Raw genomic sequence first — 26082 nt, 5'->3', positions numbered from 1 at the left:
TTCTCAAATCTCCTCATAAAACAGAAAGTAAGGGAGTACAACCAACAATCCACAGACAGCTACTACAACAAAACTTAGGTGATATTATATCCCTACAAACTCCCAAATGTAAGTGGTTTTCCAAAATACCATGGGTCTCAGCATTTACGTGTGAGGAAGCAGAGGAAAGGCAGCTAGGCTTCTAAGACCATGAGAAAAGAACTCCCAAACTGCCAATAAATGGCTGAAAGTGAGACAGGCCAATCAGTTTAAACAGCAGTTGAAACTGGACAGAAATCTGTAGGATCATAGTCCTAGAACAGGATCGTAGTCAAAGTACATAATGTTGCCAAGACAATGAAGGCATGCCGTAAATAGACAAGCTCTGCCAAATAATTCAGAACAAGCTGAGGGATATTAAAAACATGCCAAAAGCTATGAAATAGCCATAGGAAAATTAAGAAATGAGTGACTAGAGAAAGGGAGATTTTTAAGGAGAGGTGGCAGAACTCAGAAGGTAGTGATAAAAAAGGGAAAAATTATTACAGAAGTGAAGATAAAACTAGAGGATTATAAGGGCAAACAAATGCAATGGATACTGCCTTAGGGGATAAACAGAACATGAAATGGAAGCAAGGAAATGGCAAAAGAGTACAAAGTTTTGATAGAAAGTGATAGATACAGAAGGTAAAGATGTAAAGTATATATAATAGTCTTCAAAGGAGAAACCCAAGGTAATGAATGGAACAAATACTAAAAGCTACCACTCAAGAAAGATTTTTTCAAACGTAAGAAATTTGTAATTGATATTGAAAAGGCATACCAAAGGCATACCAGATACCTAGGAGAATTGACCCAGATAGCCAACACCCAGATATAGGCTGCTAAAAAAAAAAAAAAAAACGAACTATAGGAGTTTAAAGAAAAAGAAAAAAGTTCTGTGGACATCCAAGGAGAAGACGAAGCCATTCATAAAGGGGAGAAAATGAAAATGTCATTAGACTTCGATAGCAACACTTAATGCCAGAAGACAATTGGTTAACATAGGATACTCAAAGAATAGGTGAGCCAAAGATTTTATATCTGGCCATTCTGAACTTTAAAGGTCAGAAGCAAACTGGTATAAACATACAAGAACTCAAGGAATGTGGTTCCCATGAGTGTTTCAAGGAGTCTACTGGAGAATTAGCTTCAGATTAACAACATGACTAGGGTTGTAGTAAAAGAAGTGCTGATTGTGAGCACAAGATACATATTTATCTGAGAACTAAGACAAAAGGATGTCTCTGAAGGATAAAGTATAGCACAGGTACCAACATTGCAAAATGGGGACAGAATGAGAAGCATATGAAAAGTAGAATAAAGTTGCTTCTAGGTATTAACTAAGAATAAAAAGATATTACTTAAAATCAGACACAGGGAACAGGGAAGGGGGAGGATATCTCTTTGGCTCAAGTTGCGATCTCAGGGTCCTGGGATCAAGCCCTCATTGGGCTCTGCACTCAGTGTGGAGTCTGTTTGGGATTCTCTCTCCCCTCTCCCTCTGCCCCAACCCCCTCTCTAAAATAAGTAAATAAATCTTTAAAAATAGAAACCTTCCTGAATGCTAAAATATATTCCAAAAAAGGGAGAGCAAATAAAATAGGTCCCATACCCCTTTCTTAGGTAAAAGCTGGTGCCTATGCGCGCGCGCACACACACACACACACACACACACACACACACACACACTGAACAAAGATGTAAGGATAAAACATAAAATAAAAAATAGCTATCCATATGTCTATGTGGGGAAGGAGAATGGGGGAGAGAAAAGGTAGAAACTAGACTTCTTTGACTATACCTTGTTTTATAATTTTTTTTTTTGTAAATTGAACTTTGGACCCATGTAAATATTTTACATAATTATAAAACAAAATGAAATTTTCAGAAAGCAATTTCTAAAACTCAAAAGGAAATTAAACCTTAATTATGTATTCAGTTGTTTGTGTATCTACCTAGAGAGGAGCTATTCCAAATGACTTAAATGATTTGAGTGTCGGCTCCTTGTGCTCACAGTAGAGACTCAAATGATTGCCCTGCCACTCTGGAAGACAGTTTGACGGTTCCTCAAGAGGTCAAGGAGAGAGTTACTGTAGACTCAGCAATTCCACTCCTAGGTATGTACCAAGGAGAAATGAAAACATGTCCACACAAGAACCTCTGTGCAATGTTCATAGCCATATTATTTATAACAGCCAATAACCTGAAAAACCCAAGTGCCCATCAAATGATGAATGGAGAAACAAAATATGTTATATCCATGCAATATTTGGCAACAAAGAGGAACGAAGTGGGGCACCTGGCTGGCAGTTGATAGAGCATGCGACTCTTGATCTCGGTGTTGTGAGTTCAAGCCCCATGTTGGGCATAGAGCTTACTTTAAAAAAAAGGAAAAGAAAAAAAAAAAAAGAAATGAAGCAAGAAACATGCTACAACATGGATGAACCTTGAAAACATTATGCTAAGTGAACAAAGCCAGTAACAAAAGGCCACATAATGTATTCCATTTAGATGAAATGGCCAGTGTGGAAAATAAAAGCAGATTGGTGGTTGCCATGAGACATGGGGAGGGGGAAATGGGAGTGACTACTAATGGGTATGAGTTTCTTTTTGTGGTGATGAAAATGTTCTAAAATTCTGAAATTAGTTAGATGCATAGCTCTTTTCCAAAAAACCACTGAATTCTATACTTTAAAAGGGTGAATTTTATAATATGTGAAATATATTTCAATAAAATTGTCATTTAAAAAAAGAAGAAAATAGGCTTATGAGCAAAAGAATTAAAAACGAAATTTCTAAAACTCTTTGTAACTATGGTGTTGATATGGTTATTCTGAGTGTTTTTATTGGTGCTCTGAAGAACTGGGATTTTGGCTAGGTGAAAGGAGATATTGAAGTAAAATCCTATAGTTCCTGGGTTTGAATTGGAAGTATCAGTTTAAGTTCATGAAAAAAAATTTCCTAGCTCTTTCCACTAAAAAGGCCTGGAAAAGCAATGATCAACTTTGTAACAGTGAGCACCCCTAACACTTAAGGGTTTTCTCTCAATACCATTTCCCACATTTCCATAAAAAAAGCCCAGGCTCACTGAAGAAAAAGCTGATGTGAGGTGTGGGTCAGAAAATATAAAATATGAATCTGGAACATTTCGTCATACTAAAAGACAAGGGAAGTGATCAAATACTACAAGATTCTGTCAGAAAAGCTGGCCAAAATTAGATTAATTTGAACATTATATTAATTGGAACACATCAAATATGTTAAAATTAATGAGTTTATGATACTTAACAATAACATTTATTGGTGGCATTTGGTGTAATGGATCCCCATTTACCCATTACCCAGCGTCCAGCAGTTACCAACTCATGGCTAATTCTTAGCTCATCTATACCACCACCTACTTTTCCATGGCCCAGATTATTTTGAGCAAATCCTTGATAACGTATCATTTAATCACTTAATATTTTGGTATATAGCACTAAAACCACAAAGACTTTATAACCTAATCTCAATAACAATAAACCTAAAAACAATGAACAATAATTCCTTAATATTAGCAAATACCCAGTCACTTCAGATTTTTCCAACTCTTTTCTCTTTCAGTTTGTTGAAATTAAGATGCAAATAAGATACAGTCATTGTGATTGGCTGATCTGTAAGTTCCCCTTCCAAATTTTTTTCCCCTTTCTAATTTTCTGTAGTTGAAGAAACTGGGTCATGTCCTATAGTTTCCCACAGTCTGGATTTTGCCATCTGCTGTCTCATGGTGTCATTTAACATGTTTTGGCCCAGCCACCCTGTATCTACTGTATCAGAGAAACTGGAGTGGGCCCAGTAATTTATGTTAACAATCCCTCTAGGTAATTCTAATGCACACTAAAGTTTGAAAACCAGTGCTTTATGTTACTCTTCCTACTTTAGTTTGTTTGAAAGTCTAATAATAAAAAGTGAAAGAGGAAAAATTAGATTGATGAATGTGTAACAAGGAGAAACTTAGCATGTCTGACTCCTTATTGCTTCGATTTCCCTAGCTTAGAAAGTTCTGCTTAGCCCTGCACTCAGACATGTTATGGATAAGGTTTGTGAAAACTGCTTTTTACCCAAAATCTACCTCACCCAAGGAGATGAGGAAGTATATACAGAAATGACTATGCTGTGATTAAGATTTACAGAAACTACATGACCAGATTTCCATACCTAAAGATCAAGGACAAAGGGGTTAGTGATCTTTCTCAGATGTCTACAGATGTCAATCATCTTTTGACTCCACTCCTTTCCCACCTCCCCCTCTTCCTAACATAACAGAAGGTCAAATCTCATGCTGTGGGGAGATGGTTCTTTGGGCCCTCCCATCTCCTTGATTTGCTGACTTTCCAAACAAAGTCACTCTCCTTGCCCTAACACCTAGCCTCTCAATTTAACTGGCTTGTCATGTGGTGAGCAGAACAAGCTTGGACTTGGTAACGAATGTAAGAAACCAAGTTTACACATAACTGTGAGATGCTGGATTAGAGGCTATGACACAGGTCATGTAATTTTCTCAAGAGTTGGCAGATGAATTGGCAGGGTATTAACAGTGAGCCAGTTGTTAATGATAGTCTTAAACCAAATTACAGATTTTGCTTTTCTTGTAGAACAGTGGCTGTATGTTAAAATCACATAGAGAACTTTAAAAAATATACTCAGATCCCATCCCAAGAATTTCTGGATTTAATTGATTGGATTCCTGGGTTTTGGTATTTTTTTATAAAGCATCCCAGGTGATTCTAATGTGCAACCAGTTAAGAACCAGTGTCCTAACTTTTCCGTGCTTAAGAATCCCCGGAAGAGCTCATTAAAAGTTTTCTGGCCCTCGTACCCCCAGAGGATCACGGTCAATAGGATGGAGTTGGGCACATTAATTTGCATTTCTAACAAGATCACAGGCAATATGGGTGGTGCTGGCCTGGGCATATCCTAAAGTAAGGGATAGTTGGGGTAAAGCAAGAGATAAGTGTTAAGTGAGAGGGTTATTTAAAAATTCGTTCTCATGGTTCTTACTACTAGTATCACTAAATCACATTGAGGGAGGCTGCTTCATTTCTTTCTAGAGTTTGAAATGCAAACGTGAATAATCTTTGGCATACTTGGGGAAGAGAAGAGATTTAGAATGTTAAAAATCTCTATTTATTTTTAAATATTTATTTGTTGGTTTGAGAGAGCTCGGCAGCGGGGTTGGGGGCAGAGGGAGAAGGAGAAAAGAGTCTCAAGGAGACTCCCTGCTGAGTGGGGAGCACAATGGGGTGCTCAATCCCATCATCCTGAGACCATGACCTGAGCTGAAATCAAGAATAGGACACTTAATGATGCTTAACTGAGTCACCCAGGCGCCCCTAAAAGTCTGTTTAAAGCACAGATGATAAATAGATCTTTTTGACTTAACAATAATTATTAAATTTACTGACTGGACAAAATAACCTTATCTCCCAACTCCAGCCCCCAAATTTCATAACTATTAAAGACCCATTCTCTGATTTGCTTGTGCTTGTATTTTTTTTTTGAAACTAGAGTCATGTAAAAGGAATCACTTCTTAATTTTAAGTAAAAATGTAAAAATTTAATATAACTTTAATATCATGGCACTGTTACATTCTTTGAAGTTTGTTTTATGGATAAGTTACATGTTGCAGACTTCGTTTTTGATGAACCTTACAGACTCTGAAAGAAATCAGAGAAATATAGAGTGATGACAGTGTTATCTAAACATTTCTTTCCAGTTTCTCCTCTTAGCTAGGATCAGGCATCCAGGAATTCTTAGATACATTTTTCTATGTTTAATTTTAGTAAGATGTGTCTTTCTGGCTGATTTGGTTCTTTGGGTATTTTAAGATCATACTTTAAAGTAAATAGGTTTAAGGGGCACCTGGGTGGCTCAGTTGGTTAAGCATCCAGCTCTTGATTTCGGCTCAGGTCATGATCTCAGGGTCATGAGTCAAGTCCTGTGTCAGGAACCACATTGGGCATGGAACCTGCTTAAGATTCTTTCTCTCACTCTACCCCTCTCTGCCACCCCCACTCCCCACTCTCACACACTCTCTCTCTCTCTCAAAAAAAAAAAGCAAATAGTTTTAAAATATGAATCTGTGGTTTTAAAATAAGATCTCTGTTGCATCTACACCATGAGAATAGACGAGATTTAGAACGACAGATGTGCCATAAGCCTAGTCCAGTCTGTTAAGTATTGTATATTGACAATAAAGTCTCATTTGCCTATACCAACCATTTAATTTTTATGTAAAATAGTAGTCATGCAGTATTTCATAATTCTGTTTGTCAAACACAAATGAGTTAATTTCAGATTATTGCCAGAAGCACATTGTTTGTATCCTTGATGTTCTTTGTCTTATTTTTAAAAAGATGACTTCAACTATTATATATATATATATTTTGAACTTGCTCTTCTTAATTTCAGAAAAGGAAGTTTCTAACAGTTTCATGCTGCTGATGAAGCGAAAGCTTGTTCATTACCTCCTCCTTGATAACTTTTTTTATAGGCCTTTTATTTTTATTTTTTCTAAAGTTTTTATGTATTTATTTGAGAGAGAGAGAATGAGATGGGGGAGGGTCAGAGGGAGAACTGCCGAGCTGGGAGCCTGATGCAGGACTGGATCCTGGGACTCCGGGACCATGACCTGCGCCAAAGGCAGTTGCTTAACCAACTGAGCCACCCAGGTGTCCTATAGGCCTTTTACTTAAACAACAGGTAGAAGTTTAAAGTGTAGTGGAAGGGAATTGAAAAAAAGTGTCAGTGAGTGGTAAGGATCATTCAGCATTTTTATTGTATATATGAACTTTATTGAGAATTTAAAGTCTTTTTTGATAGTAGTATGAATTAATGAATCTTTTTCTATATTTTTTCCATTTTCTCCACACTTTTTGTCAGTGAGCCTATAGCTAACAACGAACACATTTGAAACAACAATAATGTGCAACAAAATAAATACCCACCCAAGAGCAACCAAAAAATCAACCACAAAAAAATCAAGACTTACTTTGTAGGCTGTAAGGTTGGAAGAATGGAAAGAGAATGTATATTAATTTAGTCAAATAAATAAATCATCCTTTTAGCAAATACATATGTTGCATCTGAAAAATGAAAGAAAATGCATGTAATAGCATCTTTTAAAAGGCTTTTTCTTACTCTCTTATTCACACACACACACACACACACACACATCTCTTTTGTCCCAGTTGATCCTTATTGATACCTTTAGATAACTTTAAAAACATAGGTAGACTCTAGAAGAGTTTATATTTACTATATTATGAAAAACAAACAAGAAAAAAAGATCAATTAACCTATGCTCTCATGATTTAAAATGTATATCAGATGTCTTAGTTATATTGTGTATTTTAGTTTCAATTTTTAGTGACATTATTGGAATATTATAACCAATCTTTTAGATTGGACTATAGAAATCCTTAAGAATTAATAGTAAGGTATCTTTTTTTTTTCTTCTATGGAATCTTAGTATTTACCCATTCAGTATTATCACTAATGATGTGAATGGGAATGGTGTGGGTGTTTTGCAGTGCTTGAGAGATTTTATACATTTCTATCATATTCTGTGTACTTTAAAAATTACATCTGTATCTTCTGTTCAGTACACAATCATTTTATTATGAAAAATATTAATTCTAGGATAAAGACATTCTTTTAAAAAATAATCTTAAAATGTTAAAGTATGCTTAGTTTAAAACTTCTTTAAAATTTTTTTTCAGTATATCGATTTTTCTCTCATTCTTTCTCCTCCAGTGGTCATATGCTTTAGAAAAGCCCAACACTGGCAGCATATTTAACATTGCATGGTCAATTGATGGCACTCAGATCGCCGGAGCCTGTGGAAATGGACACGTTGTTTTTGCACACGTGGTGGAGCAACGTTGGGAGTGGAAAAATTTTCAAGTAACATTAACTAAACGAAGAACCATGCAGGTATGATTATGTTCATGGCTGATTAACCCTGCTTCCTTCACATTAGCTCACTAAGAATATGGAATGATCTTCACTAATTATATTTAAATCAAGTTTATAAAAATTCAGGCATATCAAATATTTTAACTATGTCATTAGTGACTTCTTCATGACCTAAGATAAGAACCTGTCACTGATATAGAACCCAAGTGCCCACAGCTACTGTGGTTGTGGGGTTGAGGCAGGGATGGTGAAACTCAAAGCAGTTAGGGAATATGTGGATTCATATTCCTGGATATTCTTATTCCTGGATATTCCAGGAAGGAGGGAAGAAGCTGTGATAAGTTAGATCTAACTCCTGGGGTTGACCTCATGGCAGGCCTAGCCTGCTAGTCACTGTCAGGGTTACATTATTTTATTTATTTATAATTGTAGAAGCTGATTTAACCTGATTAAAAAAAATTGTTTTTCCTTTTAAGAATTACCTAAGGCAAGCCAAAGTGGGAAAATGGTAGGAAGTTCTTATTGGGAGTTAGGGAGAGAAAAATAGGTACTTTTCTAGTAAAACAAGAGAGGAAGGTTGGAATGTGGCAGTGGGAGGTAGGTGGAAATGTTCAGGTCTGAGAACTGCAGCAAGAGGGGTTATCTATGCAATTGTAAGCTTCTTGAGGGCATAGTGCTATGTTTCACTCAAGCCCAGTGTCTTACATATAATAAATGCTCAACAAATATCTTATTTTATTTTTTTTATTTTTATTTTTATTTTTTAAAGATTTTATTTATTTGACAGAGATAGAGACAGCCAGCGAGAGAGGGAACACAAGCAGGGGGAGTGGGAGAGGAAGAAGCAGGCTCATAGCAGAAGAGCCTGATGTGGGGCTCGATCCCAGATCGCCGGGATCACGCCCTGAGCCGAAGGCAGACGCTTAACCGCTGTGCCACCCGGGCACCCCTCAACAAATATTTTAAAAGTTAGTTGACAAAAGGTAGGAGGAAGAGGCCTTACAGTGGCCAACTCTGTGCCAGAGGAAGGGGAACTGTACCTTCTAACTCTTCTTCCTCCTCTCTGTATCAGTTGCCTCTGACTTCATATTCAGAATTCAGAGTATTGTAATTATTTGGAAGCATATATCTTGTAATTTCTAGGCCTATTCAAATATTCTTTAGCCTAAGTATCCAGATTTTTTAATTTGGATAATATGATCACTAGATTTATAATAATTAGATACATTATAGTTTTTCTTTGTTCTGTTTACTTATTTTTAAATTTTTTAACTTTTTATTATGGAGAATTTAATACCTATTCGGAAGTAGACAGAATAGTATAATGAATCTCTACGTACTCATCACCCAACCCTAACACCCATTGACCTGGGATCAAGCCTGCCCCATCCATGTTCATATCTTCCTCCTTCCCCAATTATTTTGAAGCCAATTCAGATATCATATTTTATCTGTAAAATTTTCAATATACACCTAAAAGATAAGGACTCTTTTAACATAACCACAATAAGGTACTATTATTGTACCTTAAAAATAATAATTCCTTAATATTATCAAATATCCGGGAAGTCTTCAAATTTTCACTTGTTTCCTACATGTCACATTTTTTAAAGTTTGTTTGAATTAGGATCCAAAATGGCTTACATGTTGCAATTGGTTGACCTGTCTTTTAAATCTCTTAATCTGTAGATTCCCCTTCAATCTCTGTTTTTACCCCCTGCAGTTTATTTGTTGAAGAAACCAAATTGTTTGTCCAGCAGAGTTTCCCACAGTCCGGACTTTAGTGATTGTACCCCTGTGGTATGGTTTGACATGTCCCTCTGTCTTCCATATTTCCTGTACGTTAGTTTTGGGATCTAGATGATATTATGTATAAATAGATATTTCTGTTAATTAACCTGGAAACCAAAACATTACTTATAGTACTGTGCCTATGACAAAGAATGCATTGTGAGTTTTTTTTTTTTAAAGATTTTATTTGTTCATTTGAGAGAGAGAGAGAGAGAGCGCACAAGAGAGCATAAGCCAGGGGGAGGGGGAGAGGGAGAAGCAGACTCCCCACTGAACAGGGAAGCCTGACAGGCTCAATCCTAGGACTCCAAGATCATGACCTGAGCTGAAGGCAGACACTTTACCGACTGAGCCTCCCAGGCACCCTGCATTGTGAGTTCTAATCAATTGATCTGGGGACATGGTTCTTTTATTCAGACAGTGCATGGGGAACTAGCTAATATAGTACTGCTAAAATAAATTCTAACCTTAATTTCAAAAATGCCCCAAGACGAGAATATATCTAGAAAGAGGAGTTTTTCTTCCAAAATAAAAAGGAGTCATCCTAGAGATTTTTACATGAGATAAAATGAACAGTGGAGGTGCTTAAGTGACTTATCTAATCCAAATTGTTTTTATACTTAAAATAATGTTTCTAAATAATCTTTCAAAGTTTTAGAACTAGAACACTATTTTAATTTTTTTAAAGGTGTTTTGTTTTACTCTCTCAGTGATTATAAAACATTTGCATTGCATTTTTGCTAAGTTGGGCCTATTCAGTGTTTTTTCTTAGAATACTTTCATTCACATATTCAATAGATATTTATTGAGTGATTCCTTCTTGCCAGGCATTGGGCTAGGCAATGGGAAGTGTAGTTGCGATGAAAACAAATTTGGTCCCTGTTCTCATGGAACCTCCTAGATTAGTATGTTGAAAATCTCTTTTTTTTTTTTTCATAAATTCATCTCAAATTAATTTAAGGTAAACAATGAAGAAAGAAACTTATTTCTTCATGTGAAGTCAAGAAATAGACGAGGCATTGTTGGATTCAGAGGCTTAAATGTCAACAGGATTTCATCATTTTCTCTTCCTTGACTTTCCTTTTCTTTGTGTTGGCTTTATTTTTACAAAACCTCTCCCTCATTTATGGCCTCGATAGTTCCAGGCTTACATCTATCAACCTCAAGTCCAAGAAGAAGAGTGCTTTACTCCCCACAATGATTCCAACAGAAGTCTCAGCATCAGGTCTCATGTGTCAAGTTTAGATTGAGTGTATTTAGTTGTGGGGGAGGATGAGTCAACCCCATCTAAACCTCTTGGTAATTGAGAATAATGGAGAGAATGGTTCCCCAAAGGAAAACCAAGGCATGTTTACCAGAAAAGAGCATTTGATTCCGGGAAGACAAGAACTAACATATATCCAGTATGGTTTATCCTTTGGCTGTTTAGCGACCACACTGTACTAGTTATCTATTGTTGCATAACATATCACTCTAAAATTTAGTGGCTTAAGACAGCAACATTTGTTATTTCTCAGTTTCTGTGGGTCAGGAATCTGGCTTAGAGTCTCTCACAAGGCTACAGTCAAGGTGTTGGCCAGGGTTTTAGACACATCTGAAGGCTCAACTAGGGGAAGATTTGCTTCTAAGCTCACTGACATGGTTGTTGGCAGGATTCTGTTTATGATGATCTGCTGAACTGAGGGACTCAGTTTCTTGTTGACTGTTGACTGGAGACCAACTTCAGTTCCTTATATGTAGCCTTTCCAAAGGGCAGCTCACAACTTGGCAGCTTGCTTTATCAGAGCAAGCAAGTGAGAAGGGCCAGAGGGAGTGTGAGCAAGACATGTCACATTTTTTAATAACCTGAACTCAGCACTGGTACCTCATCATTTTTATCAGATTCTGTTCACTAAAAGCAGGCTACTAGATCCAATCCACACACAAGTGGAAAGACATATACACGGATGTGAATAACAGGATGTGGAGATCACTAAGCTTTACCAGCCACTTTACATAACTAATGAAGCTATTCTGTATGCAATTGAAAACAAGCCCATCCCTCCCTAAAAGAAGATAACTTAGACTCATCCACTTATTCCATCCAGTTCTAAATCTCTGGTCTGAAAACTATAAATAAATATGAATTTTACTTTTTCTTCTTCCTCCCCCCATATTGCTAACCTACAGTGGTGAAGGGAAAACAGGATGTCTGTGACTATTTGGAATAGAGGAGAGCGAAAACAGCACACTGTGATTACTGGGTCCATAGCTAAAATCCAGCTGGCCAGGAATATACCGAGAACTCTTTTTCTTTGCAGTAGAGTTAGTTGCTTGGTTAATTTGGCAACTCTGGTGTGCTTTTCTGGGAAGATCTCCCACTTGGGAGAATTCCCTTTCTGGGCACTGTACATTAAGCAGCACTTAGTTTTGTTGTAAGGTGGGGCCATGGATTGTTATAGGGACTGAATAATCACATTTTTGTTGTTGCTGTTTGCCTGGTTTAGAGTTTCACAATTTCCTTAGAAACTTAGTAGACTGTTGGCTGGTTTGTATTTTACTAATTCAGAAACCAGAGATCATGTTGAGTCCGAATTGTTAAATAACAGAGCTGGACCTAGCAGTTGCTATCTGGCAGTAGGCTTCATTGCCTTACCTGTCTCCCTGGACCTCAGCTTTTCTGTGTACAGTAACCTGGAGTGGGAAGTTTTCTTCCTCTGGCCCTTGCCTTTAGGCTGAATCTTAGTGGATGATCCTTTCTGAAAGAGATTGTTGATGTCTTTGTTAGGAAGAAATGCCTAGAAGAGAGAGGGTACTGGTGAAGGAGATGAAGCATTTACTTTTTTCTTTCCCCTGCTACTCTCAGTTTAGCAAGGGCCACAACCTTGGCTTCTAATAGTTGCCATAATGCAAGATTGAGTTTTAGTCACTTTATCTTTTGTAAAGATAAAAATTAATAATAGAGTGATTTTGAGGACTAAATGAGATGATATATGTAAAACAAAAATAAATGGTAAGTATTGCTATGATTATATCTATGTATAGGATTAAATGAGTATTTTTGAAATGTGGGAACAGAATTTTTGGACTTAAGTCAATCTGAGGAGTCTAAATACTGTGATCAGGTACAAGTATTAGGTGATACAAGTATCAAGAGGTTAATCTTGGAAGTGTCCTAAATTGAACAGAGTAAATGGGTGCATTTTAAAATTCGGCACAATGGTGTACCTGGGTGGCTCAGTTCGTTGGGTGTCTGACTCTTGATTTTGCCTCAGGTCATCATCTCAGGGCTGTGGGATCGAGCCCTGCCACCCTCTCTCAAATAAGTAAATAAATCTTAAAAAAAAAAAAAAATCAGCATAGGACATTTCTGATGTGGGATTCATCATAGTTTTGAAATTATAACCACAATTTTCAGGTTGTCTTTAGTTTTGTTATTATGGCTGAGATGTTTTATTCCTTTTTAGTTCCAGTGTTCTAGGTTCACAAAAAAAGGAGTTCCCCCATGGGAAGCTTTAGGCAAATATGAATTTTAAGAAATCTGTTTATAATTGAATAGTGGCAGAGGCTTATACAATCTTACTCTTAAATATTGAATTCCCCCAATTTGTATTAATAGCCAATTTGTTTCACTGTGTATCATGTTGCTATAAAGAAACTATCATATAACCTCCTTTAAAAACTTTCATTCCAGTCCATTAGCTTTAAAATGTTTTTAAGAGAGGATGGTATTTTGGGCCTTTAAAGAAGTCTCTGGGGGCCTAGACTTCTGGTGAAGATGGTGTCATTATGTTCACACTTGGAAGAAAGAGACATACCTATGGCTCCAAAGAGATCAATAATATATGAAATATATGTATTTTTAAAAAGACTTATCTCAGAATGGGTGAGCAACTGGGTGGCTCAGTCAGTTAAGCGTCTGCTTTCGGCTCAGGTCATGATCCCAGAGTCCTGGGATCAAGTCCCACATTGGGCTCCCTTCTCAGTGGGGAGCCTGCTTCTCTGTCTGCCTCTGCCCGCAGCTGCCTCTGCTTGTGCCCTCTCTCTCTCTCTCTGGCATATAAATAAATAAAATCTTTTAAAAAATTAAAATTAAAAGACTTATTTGGACTCAAAAACAAGGTAAACATGTCTGTGGAGCAGAAATGGAACAAAAATGGAGAGTGTGGAGTGAATCCTGGTCCAGTAGCAAGGAGACAAAGACAGTGAGAAGAGTGGCTCTGCTGGCTAATGGAACGAGAAGGACTTAAAGTGAGACAAGTGGCCTGACCTGGGTCTCTTTAAAATCAGAACATGGGGATCTCTAAGGTAGTTAGTGGTCTTCTCCCCTCCATGAAAGATCTCAAAAAGCCTTGGATTTAAGGAGAGAGTTGCATAGTTGCCACCTGCAGTTGTGGCCTGCTTGGTAGTTCCAGGGGACCCATGCACTTAGGCCTGGAGTTGTGTAGTATACAGTGGGCAGCATACATCCGTAACTTTGAAGACCTTCTCACTGAAAGCACGCTTCGCATTTTTGTTTCAAGTAAAAATTGGCTGATTCCAGAGAGCAATGTTGCTTCTACAGACTTTTCGTCTTTATGCCAGGTATTACTGGGTCTGGAGACTGGGGGGATGTCTTCCTTATGCCTCTTTGCTGATTTCAGGCCACAATAATTTCTTCTTCCCTAAACACCACCAGCCCTTTAAAGCACCTACCTCAGACTACTCCCCCTTTTGCAGTCATTTCTCCTACTCACTGAAGAGTGATACAAACATATCAGTGTCTTTTTTCTTTAACATAGTCCAGCATTGCTGTTTTGTATGACGACTTTCAAAAAGTGTCTGAAAGATGAAACTGTTTATTTTAACATACCCATAGTAGCATTTCACATTTCTCTAGTTGTTTCCTAAATATATCTTTCTATAACAGGTTCCGCTTCTCCAGTTATTTTCTAAATATATATTTATATAGTTGGTTTGTTTATGTCAGGAAACAAAGTTTCACATTGCTTTTAGTTAATTTGTCTCTTCAGTCTTTTTAAATCTGAAACAATTTCTTCTCCTTCTTATTTGCTTAAGAAACCGGGTGGTTGGTTCTGCTGAATTTTTCCCATTTTCCCATTTGCATCCCTATGGTATGATTCCATTTAACATGTTTATCTAGCCCCTGTATTTCCTGTAGACTGGTTATTCGATTTAGAGCCTTGATAAGTTTAAAGGACACTTTGTAGGTAGTGCTGTGGACTTCCTATTGCATCACATCAAGAGACACATATGTCTGCTTATCTCTCTTTTAGTGATGTTATGGTTAATCAATATGTTTAGGTATTGTAAGTCTTGATTCATCAATCATGAAAAAAGTCTGAAGAGCTCATTAAGCTTTTACTTTAATATTTTTAGCACCCATTGATAATACTTGTCTAGAACCCTGTTTCATTGGGATTGGTAATCTTGTAATTCTACCACTCCTTCCTCATTTATTAGCTAAAGTTCTTCCATAAGACACTGCCTTTTCAACCATTTGGTTACTCTGAGGTGAGACAATTCTGAAGTATTTTCTATATTTACCAATTTTCAAATAATGAGTTGATTTCCCAATGAGTTTTGTTGTTGCTGTTGATGATATTATCGTTATAAACTTGCAGATTTTAACATTTTTGGTGTGTTTCAGTCCATTGCAGTCATTATTCTCTTTAATGCTCAAATGGTCCCTTTGGCCTATCGATCGATCAATCAATCGATCTATCTATCTATCTTACATATATATACACATACATATATATATTAAACTATATCCCAAAATATAGTTTAAAATACCAACACCAATATTATTCTAATAATATGTTACTGAATACTGTTTTAGATTGCTTGTTTTGTTTTTGTCACATAAACAAATCCATATATCACAGGCAGGGTCCACCCCCAACTGCCCAGGACTCCTGTTATTTCTGTGCCTATCAAGCATCCCAGAAGCTGCCCCATCTCAGGGTCATGATGGACCGCAAGATGGCATCTGCCAGCAGGGTCATTCAGGTAGCCTAGCCACGTATTCCATTAATATGGTACTCTGACAGAAGAGACAATCCTAAACCCAAAGTATCAGAAGTTTTCAGATCAGCAGGACTACCATCTCACTCTTCTTCAATTTCACAGCATTCTAAGGGAAGTAAAAATCACCAGATTTGCTGATACATCAGGGTCCACCAGATGCTGCAGAAATAATAAAAATATTACCTCAGAAATGCAGAAGGAAACTTGTAGCTCAAGAAGAAATTGAATTTATCCGATGTGTAGGTCCAGAATAATCACTGACAGTGTGGCTGGCTGCTATTTGTCATCAGACAAAAGAATGGTCTTCACAATAAAGGACTTCTAAAATGGCACATGAGAAATTATACAGTAAACAACTTGAATACATATTCTGTAAAAAATGAAATACAGAAAATTTAGGTGGATACTTATATCTCCCAATATATGTATCTTGGTCAGCTTCTCCATAAGCTTACCTAATTGTTTATATACTGATTAAAGTATATATTAAAAAAACCCAAATCCATATATCTTCATATCCTTCCCTTTATTAGATAAAAGGTATTATACTATACATATTGTTTTGCATCTTGCATTTTTCACCTTTTATTATATCCTGGAGATCACTCTATAGATCTTCTTCTTTCTTTTTAGGGCTGTAGAGTATTCCACTTTGTGAATATACCGTAGTTTGTTCAGTTTATCACTTACTGATAGACATTTGGGCTGTTTCCAGTCTTTTACTATTACCAATAGAGTTGTATATAGTAATAGCCTTTCGTGTGTATATTATTTCATGATTTTGCTTATTTATCTTTGTGACAGAATTCTAGAAGTAAGATTGTTAGGTCAAGGAATATAGGTATATGTAATTTTGCCATCTCCATCATGGTGGTTGTTTCATGGGGATGGGAGTTGAAGAGCAGGTAATAAAAATGTAGGGGCGTCTGGGTGGCTCAGTCGTTAGGCATCTGCCTTCGGCTCAGGTCATGATCCCAGGGTTCTGGGATTGAGTCCCACATCAGGCTCCCTGCTCAGTGGGGAGTCTGTTTCTTCTTCTCCCTCTGCCCCAACCCCTGCTTGTGTTCCCTCTCTCTCTGTGTCTCTTTCTGTCAAATAAATAAAATCTTAAAAAAATAAAATAAAATAAAAAATAAATAAACATGTAATATGCCTAATAGGTATTTGTGCTTTGAAGAAGTACTTAAACGAAGTTTGACTTTATCTTTTTTCCCTTACTCTTTCTATAATTGTCACATTATATTTAGAAAGATGATAACATTTTGAGGGGAATTTAAAGAAATGCTAACTTCTAGGTACAATTAATCTCTTTTTCCTCTACTTTCACCTGTTACTACAATGTTAGTTGGTACTTAGCTTCCTTAAATGTTATCTCTATGCTTTAACATATGGAAATATTTGTGTCCCTCTGTGCGCCTCACTTCTTCACTGTGCAGTTGCTGTCTTTACTAATACCTCCCACTCCATTTTGATTTTTAAAATTATTTTTATCTCTTTTTTTAGGACTTAAATTTTAAAGTAAAACCTATCCCTAAAAAGAGATATTCTTACTGTTTGGGCAGAAATCATATAGTCTCTTTCCATCTCCTATATGCCATATATATTTTTTTTACTATATCTCAATGTTATAGCATTTTCCACCTTACTTCTCCATTGCTACCTCATTCAGATTGGCTTTCAGGTTAGAAATCTACATTTCTAAGAGTTTTTTGTGTCTTTCTTTTGTTGGTTGATTTTTATACCCAAATATGTCATCTTATGCCTAGTTCCTATTGAATTCTTTTTTATATGATTAGGTAATCCAGAGTGCATTGAATTTTATGCTTCAAAATCTTGCTAACTTACCTAATTAAAATTCTGATGTATTTTAATGTTGTTTGTTGGTATTTCATTTTTCCTTGTTTAGGTTCGTAATGTTCTTAATGATGCCATGGATTTACTGGAATTCCGTGATAGAGTCATTAAAGCATCTTTGAACTATGCACACTTAGTTGTTTCAACGTCTCTTCAATGTTATGTGTTCTCGTAAGCATCTTGCATTTCTTAAAAATTCAGAGTTTTGTCTGTGATGAGAAAATTTATTTTCAAGCTTTCCTATCAACATGGCTTGGTTCTAAACTTAATTTTCTTAAAACCTCACTTATCCTGAACTTACTCCCAACCAAGAAGTGATTTAAAATGAGCTATAAGCAGTGAAAATAAATCTAATAAAGTTTGTGCATCAGAGGTTAATAATCATTTTTATAATAGAAAATGCTTTCTCTGAGATAGTGTTTACTCTTACTTTACTCACACTTCTAAGGACTTTAGTATAACTTGATTTCAGAGCCCAGAGGAGCAGTTGATAAATGATGAGAAAAGGACCCACCTAACCACTGGAAGAGAGGGGACAGCTAGCAGCCCGACAACAGGCTGAAAGATGTTCAGTAAAGATGTTCAGGCTCAGTGTTATAGCCTAGGGTAATCATGGATGTTCATATTGAAAATCCAGAGTTGCCCAGAAGTGATGAAAGAAAATATATTCAATCTACTTTGTATTAGAAAGCAGGGAATAATTCAGTACATTCAAGAAACTTGTGTCTTAAACAAACATACTTGGTATTTTTCAAAGTGTAACTCAATACGTACTGATTAATTTTGAGCTGGCTTTCTGGAAACAAACCAACCAACCTGATTTGCAGTGTTTGCCTATTTCCATAATGTAAATACTCCTATCAAGCCTGATTTCAAGATACCGATATGATGTGGAAGGCAGAATTGAAGAGAGATGCACAGTAGCAAAGCATTATATAGAATTGGCACCATATGGGTACAACAGATGTAAATAATCTCAAGTGCATAGATAATAGTAAAATGTAATAGGATCATCTGGAAATAATAGGCTTGGAGTATTATCTTTGTTTTGAATATAATTTGCTTAATTATAAGTTTATATAATTTAATTTTAGATAATAGCTCTATTTAAAAGTTGGCTTGCAAAATTCCTGAAAATACACCACTTGGTACAAGGTTGACTTCTCAACTATCCAGAAAACTCATGTAACCACTATATTACTTTCCAGAGTTGTGAATAGTTAAGGATTGTTTTTTACATTCTGTGCTTATATTTGTAACATCGCATGGTTATAGTTTAATCATTAAATATAAAATTGAAGGTAAGGACTATATATGTCTTCTTCACAACTGTACACCCAGTACCCAGCACTGTATTCCACATTTAGTAGGTACTTAATAAAAAAAGTATTCTTGGATGAATAAATGAATCAAAAAACAAAGTATAGTGGTATCTTGGATTCCTAAGCCCAGTAAAACACAACGCAGAGGTATCCAGTTTGATCAACAGTAACACTGACTACAACTATATATCAAAAATTCTCACTCACTATGTGTAAGTCTGCTACTAATCAGAATCTGCAACTTAGGACAGCAGCCAAGAATTAAATGGGAGAAGCAGAGAAGAGAGGGACTAAAGAAACAGGTGGCTCAATTTAAGTGAAATTTTTTTCTTACATGAAAGAGAAGGAGCAACAGTAAGACTCTGGGAAAAGTCCAGAAAGATACCAAATTAAACAGTTGCTATATAAGGGAGGGAGTTTAGAATGTGAAGAAATTTCACAATCACTTAGTGCAAATAGTCATTTGAATAATTAATTTTCATGGAGTTGAGGAAAAATAGAGAAGATCTCTTCAGTTTAGGGTTTGTTTGAAGAAAGGTAGGGCTATTAACCACCCCAGATGATGGGTTTATTCTGCAAGTTTTAGTGGCAATGACATAACGTTTGAATCCATAAGATTAGTATCATGTGTTACTTGTATTAGAGAAGTTGCTTTTTAAAATACTTACCAAAAGTTTAGCAGCTGTGATTTAATTTTTTTGGTCACTCTACTTTTCACATACTAGTTAATATGTCGCAAAATGTAAGATTGCTCTTCTTCTTTTCTGGTTTAGTCCTGCCTCCCCTCTCTTGTCAAGACATTTATTAAGGTACAAAATGTTTATTATAGTGAAATACCAGGGAGCAGTAGTGGGAATGCGATGTGCTGAGACCTATCATCACCAAAATGTATTTCATTAAATTAAAAAACCTACTAGTGTTTTTATTTATTTATGTATTAAAGATTTAATTTTAAGTAGTCTCTACAGCCAACATGGGGCTCAGACTCGCAACTCTGAGATCAAGAGTCGCATCTTCTACCAACAGAGCCAGCCACGGGCCCCAACAAACCTAACCAGCATTTTAGATAACAACAACTATCATTTATCGAGCACTATTATATTGTCTGTTATGGTCTTGGTCTAATTTACCCTGTGTGTTGAGTACTATTATTATTACCATTTACAAGATGAAGAAACAAGAGTAAGTAACTCACCCTAGGTCGAATTACTAAACCTGCCTTACTAAAGGAAGAGCTGGGATTTGACTCCTAGTTCTTAATAACTGTTACTCCTTTTTCAGTAATAAATATATAGTTTTAAAAACTAGCATGTAAGCAATATAGTAGTTTATATGAAAAGAAGTTCCAGAAAAAGTAAATAATATATAAGTATTCTATGTTAAATTTTCATTTGGTTTTTCAAATAATTGTATAGAAAAATACCCTTGCTGTTTTCACCAATGTGGTTTAGGGAGTTTATATTTCCATGGCAGGTGTATATATCCCGGTTGTCATAAATATCAGATATTTTGTAAGGGGACATTTAAAAAACTTCACAATCACTATTCCTATCAAAGAATGAAGGTTACTTCTAATGACTACATAAATGAAGCATTCTAAAATACAAAGCACATATCTTTGTCATACCTGTGAACACCAGGCTTACTAATTAATAGTAGCTTGTTCATTGCTCTATGCATGCATTTACTTATTAAAATGGGTGTCAGACTCTTTGCATTAGCCAGTATTAATTTCCCACCGGTGTGCCCACTTGCTTCCCGCACTTTTTGGATCTGAATATGAGATTTAATCTGATTTAAAGAATTGGTTTCATGAAAATAATTGAGAACAATTCAGAATATACGAGAGTCATAAAACATTTTAAACTGAAATTTTGATGATTTGGGGTGGGTTTTCGGTTTGTAAATGTTTTCTTCCCTTTTCCTATCTTTCAATCGTATTACACTATAGAAACCAAAGGAGTTATTTGTTCACTTATTTGTTTATTCAATAAGCATGGTCATAGCTTACATTTATATAGTGTTTTACAGTTTACAAAATGCTTCACAGAAATCTTCATTCGGACCAACAGTAACATTGGGAGACTTGTAGGAAAAATGCTCATGTTCGTAACATTATTGTTATTATAGTTTCTGTTTGTTCAGTATCTCCTATATAACAGGCAGTTAGCTAGGCACTTTACGTAAGTTGCCATCATCTCCATTTTACAAATAAGGAAACTGATGCTTGATGCTTAGGAGGTTAAGCTTATTAAAATCATATGGCCGACAGGTGGTGAAACCAGGTCGCTAATCCTGATCTGTCTAGCCAAAAATGTGTCCTTTCTTCACTATGCCATACTGCTACTATTTATCAGATGAGAAACATCAGATGACTTGCCCAAATCACAGAGCTAATAAATGACAGAACTTGTACTTAGGGTTCCTCAATTCACATATTGTGATACCTAGAATAGACATTTGTTGACATTTACTGTGGAATACTTGTTACTTACACAGAGTTTGATTTCTAGTCAGGGATACAGACATGTAAGTGAATGATTTCAGAGCAATGTGCCTAGTGCTATAATAGAAATATATACAGTTACAGTGAGACTGATGACACTATTTAAAATGAATACTTATCTATTTATTTAAAGTTATTTGGCATTTTGAATGTTAATAAATATCCATTTTTTTTAATCTTTTAGTACGAAGAACTGGAATACACCACTTATATTTGATCTCAAAGAAGGAACTGTTAGTTTAATTCTGCAGGCAGAAAGGTATTTGTTTATCATGTTCGACTATTGAATATGGGATTAAAATATTTCAGATTGCAGTCAAGCACTCTTTAAAGCATTTCCCTTTCAGAATGGTACATTACTCATTTGGAATCAATCTGTTTCTTTTTATTTTAAAGGAAAAAAGTAAGAATAAGCTGTTAGTTCAGTGGTTCTAAAACTTGTTGGTCTCAGAATTTCTCTACCACCTTCTTCTTTTTTTTTTTTTTAGTAGGCTACATGTCCAGTGTGGAGCCCAACGCAGAGCTTGAACTCATGACCCTGAGATCAAGACCTGAGCTGAGATACAGAGTTGGATGTGTAACTGACTAAGCCACCCAGGCACCCCTCTCTACACTCTTAAAAAGTCCTTGAGGGTTACATATAGGTTATATGGCTCAGTATTTACTATACTAAAAATTTAAATTGAGAAATATGAATGATATTAATTTATTAAGAATGATGAGACTAAACTTATTACAAGTAATATGTCTCAGCATTTACTATACTAAAAATTTAAATCAAGAAATATAAAAGGTATTAATTTATTAAGAATGATGAGACTAAATTTATTACAAGTAAATATCAAAGTAGTGATCTGAGAGAATGAGAGGGAAACGGGTGAGTTGGAGCACCTGGGTAGCTCAGTCTAAAGTTAAGCTTCTGACTTCAGCTCAGGTCATGATCTTAAGGTTCTGGGATCAAGCCCCAGGTTTGGCTCTGCACTCAGTGGGGAGTCTGCTTCTCCCTCTCCATCTTTCCTCCCCTCTCTCATGTCCTCTTTTCTCTCTCTCAAATAAATAAATAAAATCTTAAAAAAAAAAAAAAAGAGAGACGGTGGAGTTACTATGAGATCATTTTGACCTCAGGGTCCTTATTTTTTACTCTGTTCTGTTCTTGTTTTTGGTTTTAAATATTTGAAACATGCTGGTTTTATGAGCCACTACATGGTTGTGATCTGAAGTTTGAAAAATAATATTCTTTACCCACACCTTCGGTGTATAGAGGACGATGAAACTCCAGGCCAACAAACTGGAGTACAGTGGGAATAGCTAGTCCTCAAGAACCCACATTTTCCATGAAAACTATCATCAGTCTATCAAGTACAGTGATATCCTACCGAATCAGAGGTCAGTCTTAGAAAGCTACAGCCCAACAAAACCAGGAATAAAGTTTAAAAATATAATCAACAATTGCCTAAAATAGCTACTCATGAAATCTTTGCACTAAAACCTTGTATTTTATTCCTCATTTTCTTTACTCACCACCTAGGCAATCTCTTAATAGTGTTGTTATCAGGTTTTCTAACCCACAACCTTTTATAAATAGCAAACCAGAAGAGGAATGCTGGTGGGCTGTGAGAGGCTGGCACAAGGACAAGAAGAAAAGTGACTGCCTGGCAAGGCAGCATAGAGAAAACAAAAAGCACAGAACTGTATAGCTGAATAGCTTAATTATTCTGATGCACCAACAGTCTCATGAGTACCAAAGCTGTCAGTTAAACAGGTACTGAAGACGGTGCTCATCATATTCATGACCTTGAGGGATCGAGAAAATTGTGTCAAATTTTGTGTCATCTGTTTAGTGAAATTGAAATATATTATTTTGTAATATCATAAATTTTTAATACAAAAAGACATCTTTGCCACTTAAAAGGTAAGATGTCAGCTATCTAAAAAACCATATTTCTTTTTTTTTTAAAGATTTTATTTATTTATTTGACAGATAGAGACAGCCAGCGAGAGAGGGAACACAAGCAGAGGGAATGGGAGAGGAAGAAGCAGGCTCCCAGCAGAGGAGCCTGATGTGGGGCTCGATCCCACAACGCCGGGATCACACCCTGAGCCGAAGGCAGACGCCCAACCGCTGTGCCACCCAGGCGCCCCTAAAAAACCATATTTCTGAAATTCTTTTTACTTGAACAGTGCCAAATAATTTTATTTATTTATACATTACTTATAAGTGTATTGAGTATGCTCTTAGTAAAGGCATATGTTAATGGTATAACTGATGAGGCAATTAAAGAATAATTTACTTACTGTCCAATGCTTGTCCTATTTCTTCATTTAGAGATGTCTGCCCTTTGAAACACAGTGTTACTCACAAGGAGGTTAAAAGCTTATAGTGTCTTTTTTAGGAGAGAAAAAGTTTTTAGTATTGAAACAAAGAAAAAATATATATTAATATGATGTGTCATTTTGTCAACATTAGTAAATATTGTTTTCATACACTAATGTGTAAGGGCCAAACCCTTTAATTAAACTACACACCAGTACTCAAGTATTAATTTAATTAAAATGTGTACATTTGTTTCCATGGCAAGAAAGAACACTTAGCAATTCCTGAATCAAGAAATAGTTCTGTGGGGCGCCTGGGTGGCACAGCAGTTAAGCGTCTGCCTTCGGCTCAGGGCGTGATCCCGGCGTTATGGGATCGAGCCCCACATCAGGCTCCTCTGCTATGAGCCTGCTTCTTCCTCTCCCACTCCCCCTACTTGTGTTCCCTCTCTCGCTGGCTGTCTCTATCTCTGTCGAATAAATAAATAAAATCTTAAAAAAAAAAAAAAAAGAAATAGTTCTGAATCAAGGATATTACAGTTTTGAACATAAGATTTTAAAACGTAATACTGTGTTCAGCATCGAGGAAACAGGTATTCCAATATGAGTGTAAATTATTACAACATTTGAAAGGGCAGTTTAACAATATATATTAAAATTTTCAAAGTATATGCCCTTTGATCTAATTATTGCATTTCTAGAAGCTATACTAAGGAGATAAGTAAGGTAAACATATAGAGATGTGTATATACTAGACATTCTTTAAAACAATGAATAATTTGAAATAAATGTCTATTGGGAATGAATGAATAAAATGAAATCATAATATATCCATACTTTGCCCTAAGTTATCTCTATAGAGATAGGATTGCAAGAGATCTTTTGCTTTCCCTTTATTGTTTGAATTGTTTTTTGCAATGTCATAAATTTTCAAAAGAAAAAAATTAGATTTAGATTTTTCCAAAGAATAAACTATTCTCTAATATAAAAATGAAAATATAGTAAGCTTCTATTTGAGAATGTATTTTTATTCTTTTTTTTTTTTTTAGACATTTTCTTCTTGTAGATGGTAGTGGTATCTATTTATATTCTTATGAAGGCCGCTTCATTTCTTCTCCAAAATTTCCTGGAATGAGAACAGATATCCTGAATGCACAGACTGTATCTCTGAGTAATGATACCATAGCAATAAAAGACAAAGCTGATGAAAAAAGTAAGTGCATTTTTATAATTTTCCATGTCACGTTTTCATGAAATTTGTTAACACTGTAAAATTTCCTTAAATTAACTTTCATTTTCTCATGTATTAATATGTTAACTTTCTGTGAATGAATTATGAGCTTCCTAATTTGTCCTACACGTGAATTAATTAAAGAACTAAAGTTGTCATATTATACCCAATTGATAGAGATTGTCACAACATCAAAGCTTATTGGTAAGGAATAAATCTTTATGTATATAGTAACTGTTAGTAGAGGGTTTGAGTTCAAGTTTGTGAGTCCTAAGAATGTTTGTTAATTTTTAAATTTAGTGGTCTTTTAAAATGTTCCCTTTTTCTTCATTTGGTAACATAGTAAATATTGTGCTTCATTGTACTATTTATTTTGCTTATATATACTTATATTTTTATAAATATTTTTACATTTGTTTATATTTTAAATTAATGAATTAGAAGAAAGTTATGAATAATTTAAAATTTTCATATAAAAATAAAGACCACATTATATTTATAAATTGATATAAGTATGTCAGATGTTTTGGAATTCCATCGTACAGACACCATTTTATTAGGGCATTGCTATTATCACAGCAACATTTATCCAATAAATACTGAGTACTTGCTATGTACCAGGTATTTTTCTAGAAGTTGAGGATACAACAGTGAATAAGACACACAAATAAACATAAATATATAATAAGCAGTCAGCTAATGATATGTGTTGTGAAGAAAATGCCGAGTGAGGGAATAGAGCACACTGCAGGTGGGACAGGGGAATGACAATAGGACAAGCAAATGCAGAGTTCTGAGGTGGGAATGATTGGCATGTAAAAGGAACTGCCAGAAGTCCATGGGGCTTGGTCAACATGAGCTAGGCGGAGTGTGGAAGGAGAGGACAGAGAAAGATAAGCAGAAACCAGATCATATAAAAACTTGGCCGTGGTAAGACTGTTGGCATGAGAGAAGGAGAGGAGGCAAGCATAGTATCCTCTGTTTTTATCCTGGATGAATGAGATGGAAGATGGGGAAGGAGGAAGGTTAGAGGAAGTCCACATACGGAGTTCTGTTTTGGTCACGGTAAGTTAAATGC

The 26082-nt window shown here is 35.7% G+C and overlaps 1 protein-coding gene and 1 pseudogene across 2 annotated transcripts in view; both read left to right on the top strand.

Annotated features, from left to right (window-relative positions):
* The window catches only part of IFT80 (intraflagellar transport 80), a 116773-nt gene that overhangs the window by 65681 nt on the left and 25010 nt on the right, over positions 1–26082 (top strand). For both annotated transcript variants that reach the window (XM_087870318.1, XM_087870319.1), the window contains 4 exons: positions 7817–7996; positions 17685–17803; positions 21645–21719; positions 24823–24986. In XM_087870318.1, coding sequence (XP_087726444.1) covers positions 7817–7996; positions 17685–17803; positions 21645–21719; positions 24823–24986 — 538 coding nt within the window. The remainder of the gene's footprint in view (positions 1–7816; positions 7997–17684; positions 17804–21644; positions 21720–24822; positions 24987–26082) is intronic.
* LOC148108434 (alpha-ketoglutarate dehydrogenase component 4 pseudogene) lies at positions 8003–17670 on the top strand (annotated as a pseudogene).

This window comes from Ursus americanus, chromosome 20, assembly GCF_024610735.1.
Source record: "Ursus americanus isolate L20-20 chromosome 20, mUrsAme1.1.p, whole genome shotgun sequence".
In the NCBI taxonomy this organism is placed as follows: domain Eukaryota; kingdom Metazoa; phylum Chordata; class Mammalia; order Carnivora; family Ursidae; genus Ursus; species Ursus americanus.
This window is presented reverse-complemented; position numbering and strand designations above follow the sequence as displayed.